We start from the raw sequence: 19,453 nt of genomic DNA, 5'->3' as shown, positions 1-19,453 counted from the left end.
AATTCTCATGACTTTCTTTGAAATCATCATAGACCCGTCTCTGTGGTACTTTACTGTTGAGTATACACTGTTAAGATGTGTAGATCGTCAAGTCTCAATGAGTAAACTGTACAGTCAATTATAACAAAATAAATAAATAAATAATAAAACCTCTTCTTTTTTGACGTGTCAAAATGTTTCATTTAAGGGGTCATGACTGGGTTTATTTCTCTCAGATTTCAGTTTCTCAATCCAGAGCAATGTATTGATGTTCCTCCCCACCTAGGGTAGACATGCCCCCTGGGCGTAGCATCGTCGCATTTCCTCCAGCAGGGGGCGCTGTTGCGTCGTTATCCCGGGACAAGGCGGCCTGTGGAGCAGAGCTCCTCTCTGACTTTTCTTCAGTAGTCTGCATCAGCTCGGAGGAGCGGGGCGTGGACTCAGGCCGACCATTCTCTGCGCCAAGCCTGAGGAGACGGCCGATTTACGGGGTGGGGGAAAAAGTCAAAACCGAGCAACAGGTAAGAGTTAGAATAGTTTTTGTGTGCTGTTTAGTATTTTTCCTTTTGCGCTGGGGAAGTTTGGGTTTGGAAATCCAACTTCATTTTTAACAATAGTTTCCAAAGTTATCCATAAGGCCAGCCCATCCGATTCCATAGAGGAAGATAAAGCCAAGGGGAAATGTGTACAGCTATTTATGTACTTCATAGTTTATCTCGCTGGCAGGATGTTTGTGTATTGTGCAGCAGATAAGTTGCATTTAACAAGCAGTAAGTATATTAGTTCTAGTAAGTTTTTTTTAGTGCAAAAAAAATCCTTAAAACGAGCTATAATGTAGACAGCCAGGCTTCGCCCCAATGCATTTTCTCATCGCATATTAATATTACAACTTTGGCATTAAACCAATACAAGTCACAGAACAGGGTCAGTAATGAGTCCTGTCTTCCTACCTGCTTATATGATCTTAGTATATAAAAGATGTGCAGTGAATGAGAAAATAATGTGTTTGGCTTGGTTTAGAAAGGAAGAGAAACTGGCATCTAAGAAGTCTTTGTTTAACACCTTCTGCAGGCTACATGTTCCCGAGTCAAGAGAGGGCACCTGTAGTATAACCATGGATGACATCTTCGCACAGTGTCGAGAAGGGAACTCTGTGGCTGTTCGTTTGTGGTTGGACAACACAGAGAATGACCTGAACTTGGGGTGAGTGGATATATATTTGCATGTGACGTTTTGAAGGTGACTACATTGTGGCTTCAGTGGAATTTAGAGTCAAGCTGTGGGCTGTTGCAATAATGGATGGAGCAAGGTCTGTACTGACTGGAATTAACTTTGAAGCAAATGTAGCTCATTTGGTCAGTAAGTTAGGATTCTGTGACCATTCTGTGCTGGTGTGTGCGTGTAGATGTGGTCAAATAGTTTCCATATCATGCTCTCCCTGCAACTCTGACTACTGCTGAACATCAACCAGCTTTGGTAATTCCAATCCAGTGTCTAATTTTATCCCCTTTCTTCTTCTCTCCTTATGATGTCATGCCTAAAAACTGCGTGTGTGTGTGTGTGTGTGTGTGTGTGTGTGTGTGTGTGTGTGTGTAAAAAGGCAGAGGCTGGTTTGGGTAGCTTGTGCAGGAACGTATATGAGTCAGGCAACAGAATATAACACATTTAACTGCACAGTGGACAGAATGTGGATTATAATGCCGATGTTTTAGAATTATACTGTATTTTGGTTTTGTTTTGGTTTCTTTTACAATTTTTTAGTCTGTAAAAATAATTCATAAAATGTAAGCTTTAGATGAAGTCATCAAGGGTTGTGGATCTAATACACTTTTTTTAGAGTTGTTTACAATATACAGCACACTTCTGACTGTTTACATAATTTCCCTTGTGGACAGGAGCCAGAAGACCTCACTGCTAAAGACCTTGGTTATCTCATTGTTGGGCCAGGCCATATATGTGCAGTTTGTTGACACTGACATTGAGGGCTGCAGATCTGCTAGCCAACCACGCAACAGCCAAGGCCATTTCCCCTCTTCCAGTCCATACAGGGCCAGGCCCTCGCTGACAGAGCTTCTCAGGCAGTTAGCTGCAGTCCCACATAAACATCTGAGAGACCAGTCATTATGCTGCAGGCCTGTTTTGGCTGTAACTCTGAGGAGGCTCAAATCTGTCAACTGGCTCATTTTTCCTTCAGAATCTCCGATAAAGTGTTACATAGTGTTATATATGCTGGGGGAAAAATGTGAAACTGAAAGGAACATGTAATGGCCTTTTAGATCTCCTCCACAAACTACTGACACTAGAAGTCACATGAAAAATAAAGAGACTTAAGAGACAGAATGTGCAGCTGAGGATTCCACCGTGTATTTTCCGTTCTGTCATTCCTGAGTTTTTTTTTCTCCGTTACTTTTAATAGCTCACAGGGATGTTCAGTACGGTGGCCCTGAGGTGCAAAATGTGCTTCAACAAAAGAGGAAGGCACAGTGACATTTCAGCAAATATGACAAAACAGAAATCAGCAAAATTTCCAAAACAACAAAGGAGAAAACCGCAACATTTTATTTTTGCTGTTTGTTTTAGAAAACCTTTTTGTCACATCTGGGGCCAGTCTGCATTTCAGACTGAATGGTAATGGCTCACAGTTGACAGAGAACGTCACTAGTTGTTGTTATGCTTTAGTGTGAACTAGTAATGGAGTTATTTCTTACAGCCTCTACAAGCCCACTGGAACTTTACTGCCGAATAGAGTGAAGTGTTCGTGGCTTTGCAGGTTGGTAGAAGGCCGAACAGCTGCCTTGGGTTCAGCTCATGTAAAGGCTTCGCTTGGGTGAAGGGTCCAGTCGCATGTAGGTGATAGTTTGACTCCTTGCAGACGGCACTGTCAGTGTGTGTGTGTCCCTGCATATGTTAGCAGCATTCCAGCTGGCACACATATATATTTACTACTTGGCCAGTCGTCAGATGGATTTAGTTTAAATTAAGATCAGAAGGTGATGGATGTGAAAACTCGGAAAATACCTGTCAGCTCCGAGTTGTTTATTATCTTTCTACACATGCTTCAGGGGAACAAGCGCTGTATGTCTTCACCTTTCAAATATAGTCATGTTAAAGAAAACTTGATTGTGTTATACGACAGCTTAAAGATTGATCCTAAACGAATTAATTTAGTTTGCTTCCAAATTCAACGGGTCTCTTGGGTTTTAGCGATGACCATGGCTTCAGTCCCCTTCACTGGGCATGCAGAGAAGGGAGGAGCGGGGTTGTCGACATGCTCATCATGAGGGGGGCTCGCATTAATGTGATGAACCGTGGAGATGATACCCCATTGCATCTCGCCTCCAGTCATGGACACAGAGACATCGTGGCTAAGGTACACGCTCACACCTGGAGTGTGTTGTCTATACAATCATAAGGGAAGGAGACTCAGTTCGTTGTTACATTTGTTTTAACGTTTTACCAGCTGATTCAGTGCAAAGCAGACCCCAATGCTGTCAACGAGCATGGAAACACCCCCCTCCACTATGCCTGCTTCTGGGGCCAAGATGAAGTGGCGGAGGTACAGTAAAAAAACACCCACGGACACTACATGTCCACTTGTTGGGCGGGATGGACAATACACAGTTTTGCTCCTCTGATTGCTCTTAGTGTCTTTCCCTTAAATCTGAAACTTATGCTTAATTTCTAATTAGTGCATGATATTATTTAACAACTCATTTTTTTTTAAGGACTTGGTTGCCAGTGGTGCTCAGGTGTCCGTATGCAACAGGTATGGACAGACACCTCTGGATAAGGCCAAGCCTCACCTCAAACAGCTGCTTCAAGGTTAGAACTCACTGGTGGATTTTTTTTTAACACACTAGCAGGTTATTTCTTCGGTTGTTAATGTACTGGAACGTTTCAACCATTTTTCTTTGCATTGTTATATAATTTATGTTTTAAGAAAGAGCAGAAAAAATGGGCCAGACTATGACAAAAGTCCCCTATAAGGAAACTTTCTGGAAGGGCACCATGCGTACACGACCTCGTGAGTAACAGTCATTTTGGAGAAGGGAGCAAATTATCACCCATATTCTGTTTGTTTAATACTGATTTTGCTCTTGCAGGTAATGGTACCCTTAACAAGCAGGCTGGTATTGATTATAAGCAGCTTTCACTCCTGGCAAAGATCCACGAAAACCAGTCTGGAGAAGTGAGTGACACTGCTGTGTGTCAGCCTGTTAATTATCTCTCCTGTTCTTTTAATTGTTTACTTGACTGTGTGCTCTGTTTGCAGTTATGGCAGGGTCGGTGGCAAGGGGACGAGATTGTGGTGAAAGTGCTACAGGTGAGAGACTGGACCACTAGGAAGAGCAGAGACTTCAATGAGGAGCACCCAAAACTCAGGTACTTTTCCCACCCGCATTCTACTAGTGAAAAAGCAACAGTGCTGATTGTCTTTGGTCCTCGCCGCTATTTCTTGTGAGGTCTGCACACAGATTGGAGATGTCAGGGTTAATTTACAGCATGGACATTATCCCAGTTGATTGCATTCGTTTCTGCTGGGAGTAATTGAGGTCAGTGGTCCAAGAAAATATAGGCTTTGCTGCAGGACTGTTGTGCAACAATGAGAGGAGTTTTACTGTTAGGTGCCAAGAAAATGGGCTTTGGTTGGTGCTGTGGTGAAGGAGTCGTTGTCGGTTGTTTACTATGTGATGTGTAAAGTCCACAAACTTCTGTCTGTCTTAGTTAACATAACATGTTATGTTCCTCAACTAAAGCCACTATGGTTCGAATGGAGACTCATTTTGTTTGAATCCTGTTTGTTATTACTGCAGTGGCCCATTGCATTGTTTTCAGCTAATGCAATGTGACTTTGGTGGCTGTAAAAACAAAAAGAATAAAAAAAACTTTTGAGTTGACAAAGTCAGACACTGATCAACCTCGAGGAGGGTTGTGTGCAAAAAGGAGGACTTGGCATTGTGGTTTCATGTTGGCTTCTTTTAGGAACTTACACCGACATAAAAAAATTTGGGTTGCTGAACAAAAAAACCTGACATGTATGGTAAAAATAAAAACACCACTGATAATGAAAGAGTAACTGCTGCTCATGTGATCTTTACAAGACCGCAGATGATATAATTGTGGCTTATATTCACATGGATCCTTTAAGTTTTCTTCCTGCCTAAACAAGACTTTACAACACTTTCTGCTTTGATGTTTTTTATGTGGTTTCTTCCCCCAATGAATTAGTTGATCCCTTATCACACCTGAGAAAAGCCACTTCACAAATATTAAAATTTTCTTCCCACACACACACACACACACACGCGCTTTATGACTTCTTGTGTTACTGTCTCCATAGGATCTTTTCTCATCCAAACATTCTGCCCGTTCTTGGAGCCTGTCAGTCACCTCCCTCCCCTCACCCTGTCATCATCAGCCACTACATGCCATACGGATCTCTCTACAACATACTCCATCAGGGCACTAGTGAGTAATTTAAATGTACCCAGAGGACACGAACCACACATTTTCACGCCGCCAAACTTTTAACTTTCCTCTTCTGTCCTCAGCTCTGGTGGTCGACCAGAGCCAAGCAGTGAAGTTTGCATTGGATATTGCCAGTGGCATGGCTTTCCTCCACACCTTAGAGCCAATGGTCTCACGGCTTTATCTCAACAGTAAGCACGTCATGGTAAGACGATGTTCTGATATCCTTTGACCACCATTACTGGCACTGTGCTAACACACTGCGACAGTGATCAGCTCACTAGCCAGGAACAGTAGTGGATAAATTATAAGATGTCACTAATTCATTTACAGATTGATGAGGACATGACAGCCAGAATAAGCATGGCAGATGCAAAGTTCTCCTTCCAGTGTCCTGGTCGTATGTACGCTCCAGCATGGATGGCCCCTGAAGGTATTTATGTGTTTTTTTCTGTCTATGATCTGCCTACTTCCTGCTCCTTTAATGCCTCCTTAGACTGTGAGTCATTCAGGAAGGATGAAACTGTGCGGTATAATTTAGTCTACTTTCAGTCTTGCTGTTAATCTGGCATGTACCAGTGAGTTATGCCATTATGTTTTATAGCTTTTCGTGTTCCTCTTGTTTTCTTTACAGCACTTCAGAAGCGGCCTGAGGATATCAACCGAAGATCTGCTGACATGTGGAGCTTTGCGGTGTTGCTGTGGGAACTGGTTACCAGAGAGGTCCCCTTTGCTGACCTCTCACACATGGAAATAGGCATGAAGGTAATTGTATGCAATATTTATTTAACCATAGCCCATCGGTCTGTTCAACTGCACATATACGGCAAACGTTCTTGTAAATGTCGCACCAAATATGGCCAGCAACTCTTTCTCTCCTCTCCTACCTCCTTGCATTTCTTAGGTGGCGCTCGAGGGTCTTCGGCCAACCATTCCTCCAGGGATTTCCCCTCATATCTGTAAGCTGATGAGACTCTGCATGAATGAAGACCCAGCCAAGAGACCCAAGTTTGACATGATCGTCCCCATACTGGAGAAGATGCAAGAGAAATGAATGCCTCTGCAGGAATTAGTACACTCCTGTGACTGTTTTTATATCACACCACTTTTTATCTTCACTTCAGTCACGTATCTGCTCAGCCACTGTAAATAACCTTAGAGACCACTTTTGTTCCACAATACAAACAACAGGTATTTTATTACTTTTCTTGTATAATTTAAATTTGAGGTATAAATGTTCCTTGACCTATGCTTCTCTTTTGTTTGGACTGAAACTGAAATATTGGCAAGCTGTTTAGACCAGCATGGATTATAATGTATTCAGTAATGACAGAAACAGACCCAAAGACATCTGTATAGAAACAATGCTTTTATACACATGAACAAATACCAATGAAATAAATGTTTTATATTTATGGCACATCGATATTCTTTTATTTTGAAAACTCTCTCCTCCATTTGTCGACACTTTATGCCCATTTAAGTTCACAAGAAGTTGTACCTGTAAATATCAGGTCTGGAGATGCTGGAGGTGGGTTTTCCAGCAGATGGAGTCGACTTGGCATCACTGAGGTGATTTTATTTGATCATGTGCTGAGAAAGGCCACAAGATGGCGCTGACAGCTGCAGAATATTTACGGCTCCAGTCCCCAGAATTATTCTTATTATTTTTGCCAAACTGTTAGTTCTGAAGTAAGTTATACCACCAGGCTCAGCTTATATGTTCTAGTTGCATAATAAATACACACACAGCACAGTTGAATATATTTTATTAGCTGGTAAACAGGAGCAGGTAACTAGTGATTTGTGTTTAGGATCCATTGCGTGATAAACGGTTTATTTTTTACTGCAGCTACTTCTGTAATTGACAAAGTGCAGCTCTTGGTACTTGTAGTAAAACGATGCTGAACGACTGCAGGCTGCTCTTTAAAAGAACGTACGGAACAAAGATCAGTCGTCAACCAGCGGAAAATAAAAAAACGTTCCCACGTGATGAGTCAGCTGACAGGCAGAGCCGCAGTGAACCGCTGAGCGACAGACCTTGTTTCACTACACTTTAGTTGAGTTTCCCAGAAACCTGTCAGCCGGGGGAAGACGAGCACGACAGCGACCCTGCGGTCCGTGCTGCATTGTGGGCGCAGTAGCTAATGAGCAGCTAGCTGAGCAGACACACACCGCGGATTATTGTCTCTTTGTAAGAGTCATTTATTTTGAAAGTGTTCAGTCACGCCGTCAAACCTTAACGTGTTTACTTCCTTGACGCTGCTCGCTACATTTATTTCCCCCCAGTTTTTGTTCGCGTCTAACCGAGACCTGCTGTCCGGACAATGGGGCTCGTCGCTCGCCTGCTCCCCCCGGGGCTGATGATCTGCGCCCTGGTGTTCACGCTGCCGCTGTTTGGGTCCTGTCACCCTGCGCAGACCTCAGAGCCGCACAGGGTGTTGTTCACGGAGCAGTTCATCCGCCCAGAGGTCCGATTTCACTGGAGGAACATCACCTGCCCCCTCTGCAAATCTATATTCACCATCCTTGACATCGCCCTGTTGGTAATATATCGAAAGGATTCTCAGTCAGACCAATAGAGTTGATGCTGCTGCGTCTCACAGCGCCTAAAATGATCTGAAATTGCATTATACTAATTTTAGAAAGTAAAAATACAAACCTGCCTTCCAATCTCAAATTTATATTCAGAAAATAATTTGGGCTAAACTGTGGGTGTAGTAGTTCAATCTAATATAAAATAAATGTCGTTGATTACAACAGCACTGTGAGACATTCTACCACCATGAAGGATATATTGCTCAGTTTGTGTTGCAAGAGGTGTTGGTTGAACTTTACAATCTGTGTGCAATGTTGGATCGTTTATTAATAATATTTTGTCTGCTTCATCCTGTATCGGTAAAGACAAACCACACTTGTCAGTGTCATGCAAAACAATTCAGCACAAACTGCAGCCTCTAAAATATAGCTGAATCCAAAACTCCCATATTTCAACTATATCAAGATTGGAGTCAATATATAAGCCTACTGTTAAAATGAACCTGATAACGATAAATGTAAGGGTAGCTTTTAAAAAAAATCTCATTTGTTGTTCCTTTCATTTGTTCTTTTTCCTTTTATAATAAGATAAAGGTTTTGAATTTCCTACACTGAAATGTGAGCTAAATTATTGCTTGACCAATGTCAGTGATTGTTTTCTGACAGAAAACAAAATGTATTTATTGAAAATTGTGATATAAATGCAGTAATGTGAGTGATTCACAAGTTATTACTAAGTGCAAATATACTTCTTGACCACATTGATAAGTTAACACATATTTTAGGAGGTTTCTCAAGATGGGGAAGCAAATACAGCATGTGACATCATAAGGCCTTCCCTGTATGGAGAAGGCCTACTTCTTGTTTCGTCCCTTTTTAAAGTCTCATCCCTTTTATATCTCCTGCTGGTTCTTACCACAAAACACATGCTAATCATCTAAGTCATATGATCTGCTTGTTGACCTTTTGTGCTCCTGTCATTTGTTTACTTCAGAAACACATTTTGAGTTTTGACATCAGTCGATCGGTCAATCGTCAAGCATTAGGTATCACATCCCTCCTTTGACCCTGTATGTCCTTTTTGTTACTTCTTCTAGAGTGATGCAAATAAAGAGCGAGTGGCACATGCCGTAGGTGAGGCATGTGTTCACCTCCATCTGGCTGAAGAGCGGGTGTGTCGGGAAATAACGGAGCTGTTCAAAAAGGATTTCATCCAGGCCCTGCAGGAGTCCCTGCTGTGGCCCACTGAAGCATGTGCCCTGCTTGTGGGCCCTTCTTGTGGGAAATTTGACATCTACGCACCCTGGAACATCACCTTACCAAAGGTCCCTAAACCCCCTGTTACACCACCTTCTCCACCCAAACCGGGTTCTCCACAGAGCAAGGTTTTGGTTCTGACTGACATTCACTGGGACCAGGTGAGTCTGGGCTTTTGAGAAATGTGATGTGATGCTAGTCTTTTTGTGTCACTGTTTATCAATCAGGAATTCTATGCAATAAATGTCTAAAAGTGTCCACAAACTCAAAGTGGAAGTTAAGGATTGACTTCAAAGAAATGTTGATGACATCCAAGAAACTGAGGAAAGACTATTTCAAAACATCCCTCACATTGTGTCGCTAGATCACCTGGACTAACCACACGTACTGTATCTTCATGTTCAATATCGAACGACTCTTTTGAAGTTGTTCCCTTTTGTTTAATTACAGTTAATTTAATTGTAGTAAATAAATTTTACTATAGTCTTTTTAAAAGCATTCATTGCACTCAGGTGATCTCTATTTAATTATTTGTGTGGCTTTTGAAACCAGTGCCACACAAATTGAATTGAATGTTCCCTCGTTCTTTGATTTAATTTCCTAGAGGTCTTGCCTATGTAGACTAGGCATCGGGGACAGGATATCACATAAATGATGTTAGCATATGTCACTTTATTATGCTATAATTTATTTCTGTTGTTGAGGGAATGACTAACCTGGAACTGGTTTGGTATGATCACCTGACTTTCTTTTAAAATGAATCATCTCCACTGACAGAACTATGAACCCGGCAGTGCTGCCGATTGCAAAGAACCACTGTGTTGTCGTAAAGACTCGAGCTCGCCCCACAGGTGGCAGAGGAAAGCTGGGTACTGGGGAACCTACGGAAAGTGCGACGTGCCCATACAAACGGTAGAGAACCTTCTGGAAAATGTTGCCAGAGCTGGACCCTGGGATTGGGTCTACTGGACTGGAGATATACCAGCACACAATGTTTGGTCTCAGACCAGGAAACAGCAGCTGTCAGAGCTTACAGTAATATCCAGGCTCATCCAAAAGTAATTTTTATTAACGTTTACTTGACTTAACAGAAATATAATTGCTGCTACTGTGTACTTTACCTATCAGTGTTGAAACATCTGACTTTTACCCTGTTGCTGGCGATTGACATGTAGTTGCTCAAACTTTACCCCTGAGTCAAAGCACAATGTTTTTCAGCAACTGCTTTGGTCAGATGTTTGTCACGTGTTATTTGGAATTGATTCAATCAGCTATTGACTCTTTCTTCATTGACCTGTCTCCTGTGCAGACACCTGGGACCTAATGTGACAGTTTATCCTGCCGTGGGAAACCACGAGACTACACCAGTGAACAGCTTCCCGCCACCCTTTGTACGCGGCAACCGATCTTCCTCCTGGCTTTATGATGCAATGGCAGATGAATGGGTGACATGGTTACCAGAGCAGGCTTTGAAGACCCTGAGGTTCCTGATATTCATAGTTTTAGCATATCTAAATATCCTGTGTCGACATTGTGGTGCAGGTCATGCCCCTTTGTAGATAAGATACAGTACAAGTGCCACTCTTATAACGTCAATTAACATCAAGTAGATACTGTGTCAGTGTTAGATATTTGGTCTTGAACTTTCACATCCCACTGTTTGCAAAAAGAAATGGTCACATTTCTCAGAATATTATTCCCTAATGCAGAAGGGTTGACATTTTTTGGGGGCTATCCCAGAGATAAATTGGAATTTCTGAGCCTTTCTGATACGTCTGTGGCTGTAATTGCAGATATGGGGGGTTCTACACAGTGGAGGTTCAGCCTGGTCTACGGCTGGTCTCTCTCAACATGAATTTCTGTTCCAAAGAAAACTTCTGGCTGATGGTAAACTCTACTGATCCTGCTAACCAGTTGCAGTGGCTGGTCCACACTCTCCAAAGCAGTGAGAACAAGGGAGAGAAAGTGAGTAAACTAAAAGGGAGCAGACAAGGCTGTGATCATGTGCATAATGACTGCGAGACTGCAATAAATAAGCATATTAGTGTAATAATCCTCTATGTGGTATCATTTTCTCCTTTTATGTAGGTACACATCATTGGTCACATCCCGCCTGGCTTGTGTCTTGGCAGCTGGAGTTGGAACTACTATCACATCGTTAACAGGTATCTGCACTGATTATTTAAGCATAAATAATCTCAGAAGTGCAGCAATGACAATAACTTGAATTACAATACGATTACAGTTACAGGACATTGCTGAGTGTGCAGCAGTGCGACTGTCGGTGGAAGTCACAATTTCCAATTATCAGTTTCTACTGTATATGCTACATGTCAGTTGTAGCTGCAGCTGTGCGTGATAATGAATACAGACTCTCACTCTGTCCCAGAACTGTTGGACTGGATTAGATCATTTGCAGATGTTAAGACATTTTTAGCCAGTTAAATGTGGTTGACATTACCAGCAGTGCTTGTTTCACTTCCTTGTTTTTGTGCATGGCTGGGTCAGTTAGTTTTAGTGGCTTTGTGAGTCTTCTTTAGTTAATATATATTCCCACCCCCTTTAATTTATGTTGAAGTGTGGTGTGAGGTATGATTAAAGTTGCTACACTTGACAGCCTGTTTATAAGTGACCAATTAGAAAAGACAATGAGTGAAGTTACAGTGTTTTGTTTTACTTTATTCTGTCATATCCTCCTTTTCCAGATATGAAAGTACAATTGCTGGACAGTTTTTCGGCCATACCCATCTGGATGAGTTCCAGATGTTTTATGATGAGGCAACAATGACTCGCCCAGTAGGAGTGGCATTCATTGCTCCTAGTATCACTACATATTTAAATCTTAATCCAGGTGAGTTTATAATCTATCTGAGTGACCTGTGAACATTTCAGAGGCAACACAGCTAAAAATGTACTTTTCTTTTTTCCAGGATATCGTGTCTATTTTGTTGACGGGAACTACCAAGGCAGCTCTCGGCTGGTGCTTGACCATGAAACCTACATCCTAAACCTCACGGAGGCAAACCACAGTCCAGGGGCTCCCCACACCCCTGAACCAAACCCAAAGTGGGCACTGCTGTACCGTGCCACCGAGGCCTACGGTCTTTCCAGTATGTTCCCGTCCGACCACGATGGGCTGATGCGGACCTTTATTACTGATGATAGAGTCTTTCAGAAGTTCTGGTACTTCAGATATAAAGGACGCGTGTCAAAGGTCTGCAGGGAGTCCTGCAAAACCGAAACTCTCTGCTATTTGCGAAGTGGGCGGTATGAACAGATGGAACAGTGTGACCTATTTAACGGTTTGGGAGGAAATTTTGTCCGGGCAGCCAGAAAAACTCTTTGTTGACCTGAGAACGTTTGGCCTGTGTGGCTGGGATAGATACCGGAGTAACGCCAAATTTGACATTGAGCCCTGCTGATGGTTGGTCTTTAATGACATAATTTCACAAGTTATCACTCATTATTCTTGACTAGTTATATTAATTTTGTAAATTTGACATAAAGTTTGAAGAGTACTCAGTTATTCCTTGTGTTAATGTTTTTAGAAAAACAGAATTGTTAGGCAACAGGCCTCGGGTTCGTCCATTTGCTGTTTTGAAAATGCACTTGTGTAATTACTGCACAAAGGTGTCCTGAAAAATGTTCTGTGTACTTAAAACACACCGAATCACAGGGGTTAAGGGGTTGATATGTCATTTGTTTTGGCAGTTCTACTGTACGGCTTTCTTGTATCAGGGAAAACGTGAGAAAAATACCCTTGAAAAAAGATTTCAATATGCTAAAATTCTATTCTACTTCAGAATATAGAGAATATCTTGCACACATCATAAAAATAATTACGTATTCGGGGATTATCGGGAGAATTGCTTTTTAAAACGTGTTCACCAGTTTTCCATCACACAAGAACTGCTAAGGTTGCAATAAAACAGAACTGTCCTTTCATAACATTTGCTGGAAATTGAACATTATAAAATGTGAGTTGGCCACTTTGTTGAATCTTTCGGATTAGGGGATTATTATTAGGTTAACTTCTGCACTTTACTGACTTTGTTGGCTTGGAAACTTAAACTTCTCTTTAAGTAACCTTTTTAAAAGGCCTGCAGTGTAACAAGCTTTGGAAAGCTCTCAGGTTAAGCATGACAAGAAAGGTGACTTGTGAAATGAGCAATAATGAAGAGATTGTTTTAATTATAAATAAAAGATGAAATCTGATAAGTGTGTACACGTGTGTTTTGTGTTTGCTGTAAGAGAAAAACATTGAATACAAACTAAAAAGTCTTATTTATATGCAATACATTGGTGAGTTTTATGAGAATTGTTACCAACTCCCTAGTGTTCTCCAAATATCCATACTAACACATCACTCGTAATCCTTTTGGTGCCTCTGTTCACTCATTCTGCTGCTACCAGAACTCGGAGCTCAATGGGAGGTTTTGTGGATAAATTTGGTATTTAGTTTTTTTTGTGTTACCCCGTGTTGCCTCAGATCTGGTGATCGTACATCAGAAAAGCTAGTTTTAAAATACAAATAAAAATTTTCAATGCGAAGTAGTTCAAAACAGAAAAATTCTACACAAATAAATACGTCCACATCAGCGTTACAATTTTATCAAGCCCAGATTCATTAGTGCAGTCTACAGTATTATAAGGGACACAAAACTGTGTCATGCATTACAATAAATGAATCATTGGAATAAACTGCTAGTTATTGAATTGTTCCACATCTCATAAGGGCAACACTACAGTTTACATGCTTTGACTCAGCAGATGGCTCCACTGCACTGTAAATCATCTAAATGTAAAACGTTTTACACTTCTTCAATTTGAGCTCTTATTTATTTATTGAATTAGAGTTTAATATTAAAATTTCTTTAAATATTTACATTTCTTTCACACATTATATTTATAAAAGTAATAAGGCATTTATACGTCTTTTACTAAAGGGATTTTATTATGGTTCTGAGAACAACACAGTGACACCAAAGTCCTCCTTGTACAGGTCCCAGGTCTTAGGTTTGTGTGGGTTGTCCAGTTCCTCTCTAGCCAGAAAAAGCCTGTGGAAAGTTTGGAGCAATCACACAGCTCAGAGTCACAAAGCAAAACCTTTTCTGTCATGAGTTACGGCAATAATGCTTTAAAGCAACTTAAATATACCTGTTATCCGCTATGAATGAGGTATTGAACCAAAAGTAGAATGGTACATCCTCATATCCTTTTGGAAGACCCTAAAGGGTATTATGCAAGTAAATGATAAGAAGTATCAGGCCGAGCTTTTCTTACATATATTGTGTAGTTTTCTTCTGTGTAAAGAAAGGTACTCACAGCACTCGAGTCAAACATGACCTTCACATCCCCCTCCACCACAGGACCATTCTGCAGGCTGATGACTACTGCGTTACTGCCGATGTCAGGAAATACCTAAAACAAAACCCCCACCAGAAATGTGGTTAACCTGCTAACTAATGAATCAGTGTGACATGAGCGAGTGTCACTCACTCTGCAGTTCTCCTGTTTGGCGCACACACATTGAAGGACCAGATCTTTCTTCACAATTATCTTCACCTTGAAGTCGCTGCCATCACCTTTACCCACTCCTAGGTGAACACAGACACAAAGAGATATGTAATAGTTAAAAAGGTATCAGCTGGGCTGCCCTGTTGCTTTGCTGAGTTTTACCTGCTATGGAGTGGATGCGGAAGCTCTTGATCCTGAGAGCTTTAGGTGGTGGCAACTGTCTGTTGAATTTAGTCTTCATAACCTCATAATACCCAACATAGCGGCTCTGGTTCAAATGGAAACACAGACAAAACATTTAAATACACTGTAAAGACATGATTATGTACTGTTGATACAAACATGGTGCAGACGATAACACTGTTACTTACTGAACACTGTATTTTATTTGTATTTCTCTTGGTATTAATAGATGTTTGTATAAAATTAGGATAATTTGAATCCACAGTTTTTCTGCCACAGTTTATTTCTTATTCCTACCAGAAGGTGGCGCCAATCCAAGATAAAGAAAAAAAATATTCCACACGGCTTTCAATGTAATCTCTAAGTGTCTCTAAGAATCTAAAGGAATGATTCTGTTACAAATACTCTTTGGAAGTATGGCCTGCGTATGGCTGGGCCTTACCTGAGAGGGTGTCTCCACACCCTGAAACTTGGAACTCTGACTCTTGTCTGTTCTCCTTTCGCCAAAATACTCCAGACTGTCCTGATGGACAGACAACAATGAACGTTGTGAAGTAGTTGCACAGCCATTAATTCCCGCTTCAATAAGTGTTCAATTTAAAGAGCCATACCTGTGCACTCTCAAACTGGTCACTGTCAATAAGCCAGGTACACACCATGGTACCTGTGCGTCCTGTAAATTAGTGAAATCGCGATCAAATTGTGTCTTACTTTTAGCCAGACGGCAGAGCAAACTGTGAATCAAAGGCACATTGTTCGAGCGACAATACAACAAAACTGGGACTTTGATAGACTTAAATTCTTCACCAAAACATGATTTAACAAGTAGAGACTTTTGGCATCACCTTTCCCTCCTTTGCAATGAATTGCAATGATGTTTGTGGGATGAGCAGCCATCCACTCCCTCACACTTGCTGTGTATTTCAGCATGTCCCTAAGAGAGAGGGAGTTTTCAGCACAATCGTAAAAGTCACTGAGATATGAGAAAATGTTGCACAAGTAAAGCTTGTACTATATTGTATAAGTAAAGCCAGTATGCGACACAATTTGTCTCTATATATGCTCATCGTACTGGAATGTGAGCAGTTTGTGCACAAGCTCAGAATGTTCTTTGTGGTTTCATTAGTGACACAGTATAATGCCCTGTAATAAAGGAAGAGGACAACAAAAATGACACAGTGCAACATAAAACATGAACTCACTCCAAAGAGGGGACGTTGTGATCGTCAATGAACACCCGCTCAACTCTGTAGTGGAACAACTGGGGGTCGTAACCTTTTTCACCTAAAATAAAAAGATGGCATTGACACGAATTGGTGCAGTTGCACATAAAAGTCAAAGCAGCACATGTGACAAGAAGTGGTGGCAACTTACTGCACAGGTTGTAAACTTTATAGTGGTCTTCATGTTTAGTGTCTAAGAACCTCACCACTTCCTGCACAGGAAGAGAGGACCAATAGGTTAAAGTCTGTGGAGGTGTGTTTATTCTTTGAGGGCTGAGTTAATGGTTCCTATCAATTATTATTTTGTTTATCGGTTTGTGTGTAACTACATGTAACATGTAATGAGAGTGAACTCGTGCATGTTGAGATGTGTGTGCACCCAAGTCCAGTGGGACTTACCTTGATTGGATTCCTGTAGAAGGACTGCTTCCCAGAAGAGGGGAAGGACATGGCGATGACACGGTCTACACAAGTGGGTAAAGACGCACACAAATGGATATTTAATTTTTATTTTATTATGTTACAGAATGTGGCTTGTATATAGTGTGTAGCACCTACCTGTAACATAGGTAAGGTCAAGGTCAAAACCATCCTTCTGATAGCGCCGCTTGTTCTCCGAAACCTTAAAAAAAATAAAAATAATAAAAGGTCAGTGATCAGGAACTGTCTCTTAAATGACTCTAATTCTACACAGAAGCAAGTCAGGGATAATTAGACTGTACTACAGCAGGTTTCCATGGCCATGATCTCACCATCCTTCTGGTGACTTTTTCCAGCTCTTTTTTCTGAGCTGCCAGTCTGAACACCCTCACCAGTATTATAATTCTCAGGGAACGAAGGAACGTCACCACCCTGATTAGGAATAAATAAAAACAGAAGCTTATTTGAATCATTTAACAAATGTAAACATATTAAAGGTTCTGAGCACAGTATTTCTGCAATATTATTAAAATAATATTACAGTGAATTGCTAAGGATTTGCCAAATAGTTTAAAGCATCAACATTTAACATTTAAGCCTAGACCTTTTTAAAGTAAAAATAGAGCTTCTGAATTGTGAATTGTTTTGTGGTGATTTACAAGATCTTAAGTGTCCTGAAAATGCGTTAAAGCAATACAGGTTCTTAAAACTTATAATAACCTCAAGGCCTCGCACAGCATTTTTAATAAGCCTGGCTGATTGACATAAAAGTGTCTTGAATAAATAAAATGATAAAGGTGTCAATTGTCTCGCCCCCACATCAGAGTGAGGGAGATGTTAACTAAGCAGTTTGTATAGTCCTGAGAAGAGGTTATGTCAGGAATCATAGGTGGAAACGCGTGTGTGCGTACAGGAGCTTTAAATAAGCACACAAAGCAATTTCAACATCATTTTAAACGATTCTCCAGATACTCAAGCTAAAACCTGTTATTTTACACTCACATTCAAATCTCAAAAGTACACAGCTGTATGAGAATAACATGCAGGGGTAAAGCAGGTACCTGGGGATGAGACTGGCTCCTGACAGGCTAGTGAAAGTGTAGACAATGGTGACCACCAGTGTGACTACTACAACGCAGGCATCTATGATGTTCAGTTTGGAGCTGAAGTACACTTTGAACCTAAAAAGTGCCAAAGACACATTAAACACAAAATGAAACAGGGCGTATTCATTGACACTGTGCTAGTTGTCTAAAGTTGCAAAAGTTACTACATTTCCTGATGACAAGCCCGATATATTCCATACGTTTCCTGTCAGGCTTCCTCTTAAAACCTTCCTGTCTAACAGCTAATCACAGTTGGTTTGTGCTGACACAGGACTCACTCTCTCTCACTCTTTGAAATGTTTCACGTTCTCACATTTACACGGAGGCAGATGTGTAGTGATAAATGAAGATTACATCTGAACACAGGGTACAGTTCATACAATACATTATAGCAACAATTAACTCCCTTCTGAAAACACTGATACATGCAATGCTCACCCCTCCACATAGACCCGCAGGAGGACGTCAATGAGAAAGAAGAAGGAGATGGTGAGGGAAACAGCCTCTAAAGCATCTCCAACCTCCCTGGTCTTGCCAGGTAGGGAAAAGTCCACAATCACCAGCACGATATCCACTATGATCAGTATAACTCCAAATATGCTAGAGGAAAACACGGGTAGCAAATTGACAGTATGAAAAAAAGACAAATGGTTGAACTAGACAACTCGATTTCTTCCTGAGAAAGTTCCAAGAACACACTCACCGAAATCCAAAGGACATAACAAAAGGTGCAATCTTCTTGCGAATATTGCTGCAAAGCAGGAAAATAGCTGATGGTCATTTAATCAGTACAGTTAAATGTGCACATTGGAATAAAGGGCTGTATATAAAACTATCTGCAGCTGTTCCAGCTGTGTGAACTTACTGATACATTGTGTCTGGCACAACAGTCTCGTCCTTTCCATCATCAATCTCCACTTTGGCGTCCTCCATCTTTGCTATGTTTCTATAAGAAAAGTAGGAAATATAGTCTATCGTCTTAGCAAAAACCAAACAAAAACTAATTTTACAATTCTGTGCAAACAGCCAATTCACACATAAAGCTACACATTGAACACTAAATTGTGCTGAAAGCATTCGCGCAGACAAAATACTAGTTCATCTTCCTATGTTAAAATGATTTTCCTCACCCATTTACACCTGCATCTGACCCTGGATCGAAATGGACAGAGGACATGATTTGAGTTCTTCCTTCTGGTGCAGTTCTGAAGGTTGGAGTCACTGCAGTTGAACACAAGCCCAAGGTTAAAACTCCCCTGGTTAAAATGTTAGAAAAAAAAAAAACCTGACCTGTTTTAAAGTACTCTCTTATTGCCTAACATCAAAAAATAAAAAAATAAAAAAATCCACATCTTAAGATGAAACCTTTAACCAGCATTTAGTTTTACATATCTGGTGCTTCCTAAAACTCGTGCTACACAGCAACCCGACATTCAGCCGAAACATTAGCAGGAGGAATTGTGCACACTGCTGCAGGAAGTCAAGTATCCAGGATTTATCATTACCTCGAAAAAAATGTAAACAACCGGCACGATTTGCCAGCACAGCCCCCCGCACCTTTCCTCCCCGGGCTCCCCGGGCTCCCCTCTCCTTACCTGGACTCGTTGTTCGTTGGTTTGGCCGCTGGCTCCAAACTAAGTCCGGATTAGCTCAGATCGCAGCCCCTGCGACTCCCATTCGTAAAATGCCATCACACTTCGTCTTGTGACTTCTTTTTGCGAAGACAAAGGAACACGGTTCAAAGGTTAACAGGGTGGCTTG

General features: G+C 41.2%; 3 protein-coding genes across 3 annotated transcripts; 2 read left to right on the top strand and 1 right to left on the bottom strand.

Moving 5' to 3' along the window:
- Nucleotides 1-352: 352 nt before the first annotated feature.
- ilk (integrin-linked kinase) lies at nucleotides 353-6,868 on the top strand. The gene is made up of 13 exons (XM_067494104.1): nucleotides 353-500; nucleotides 1,051-1,182; nucleotides 3,184-3,349; nucleotides 3,440-3,535; nucleotides 3,705-3,801; nucleotides 3,920-4,003; nucleotides 4,083-4,168; nucleotides 4,253-4,362; nucleotides 5,321-5,448; nucleotides 5,532-5,653; nucleotides 5,782-5,881; nucleotides 6,083-6,213; nucleotides 6,353-6,868. The coding sequence occupies exons 2-13, from the start codon at nucleotides 1,094-1,096 to the stop codon at nucleotides 6,500-6,502; spliced, it is 1,359 nt and encodes a 452-aa protein (XP_067350205.1). The 5' UTR covers nucleotides 353-500; nucleotides 1,051-1,093; the 3' UTR covers nucleotides 6,503-6,868.
- Nucleotides 6,869-7,465: 597 nt separating this feature from the next.
- Nucleotides 7,466-13,461, top strand: smpd1 (sphingomyelin phosphodiesterase 1). The gene is made up of 9 exons (XM_067494102.1): nucleotides 7,466-7,642; nucleotides 7,738-7,994; nucleotides 9,084-9,404; nucleotides 10,021-10,301; nucleotides 10,553-10,726; nucleotides 11,037-11,208; nucleotides 11,332-11,408; nucleotides 11,949-12,094; nucleotides 12,174-13,461. Exons 2-9 carry the CDS (start codon nucleotides 7,776-7,778, stop codon nucleotides 12,590-12,592), a joined length of 1,809 nt encoding a protein of 602 aa, XP_067350203.1. The 5' UTR covers nucleotides 7,466-7,642; nucleotides 7,738-7,775; the 3' UTR covers nucleotides 12,593-13,461.
- A 715-nt stretch (nucleotides 13,462-14,176) lies between these two features.
- tpte (transmembrane phosphatase with tensin homology) lies at nucleotides 14,177-19,403 on the bottom strand. The gene is made up of 19 exons (XM_067494103.1): nucleotides 19,288-19,403; nucleotides 18,823-18,913; nucleotides 18,558-18,638; nucleotides 18,396-18,443; nucleotides 18,131-18,292; nucleotides 17,648-17,767; nucleotides 16,919-17,018; nucleotides 16,725-16,788; nucleotides 16,566-16,630; nucleotides 16,318-16,378; nucleotides 16,146-16,227; nucleotides 15,789-15,877; nucleotides 15,555-15,616; nucleotides 15,386-15,466; nucleotides 14,923-15,028; nucleotides 14,743-14,840; nucleotides 14,569-14,664; nucleotides 14,401-14,471; nucleotides 14,177-14,300 (listed from the first exon to the last, which is right to left on the bottom strand). The coding sequence occupies exons 2-19, from the start codon at nucleotides 18,867-18,869 to the stop codon at nucleotides 14,198-14,200; spliced, it is 1,536 nt and encodes a 511-aa protein (XP_067350204.1). The 5' UTR covers nucleotides 18,870-18,913; nucleotides 19,288-19,403; the 3' UTR covers nucleotides 14,177-14,197.
- Between the last annotated feature and the right edge of the window lie 50 nt (nucleotides 19,404-19,453).

This window comes from Channa argus, chromosome 24 (genome assembly GCF_033026475.1).
Source record: "Channa argus isolate prfri chromosome 24, Channa argus male v1.0, whole genome shotgun sequence".
NCBI classification, from domain to species: Eukaryota; Metazoa; Chordata; class Actinopteri; order Anabantiformes; family Channidae; genus Channa; species Channa argus.
The sequence above is the reverse complement of the archived record's forward strand: the minus strand, read 5'-3'. Positions and strand labels throughout refer to the sequence as shown.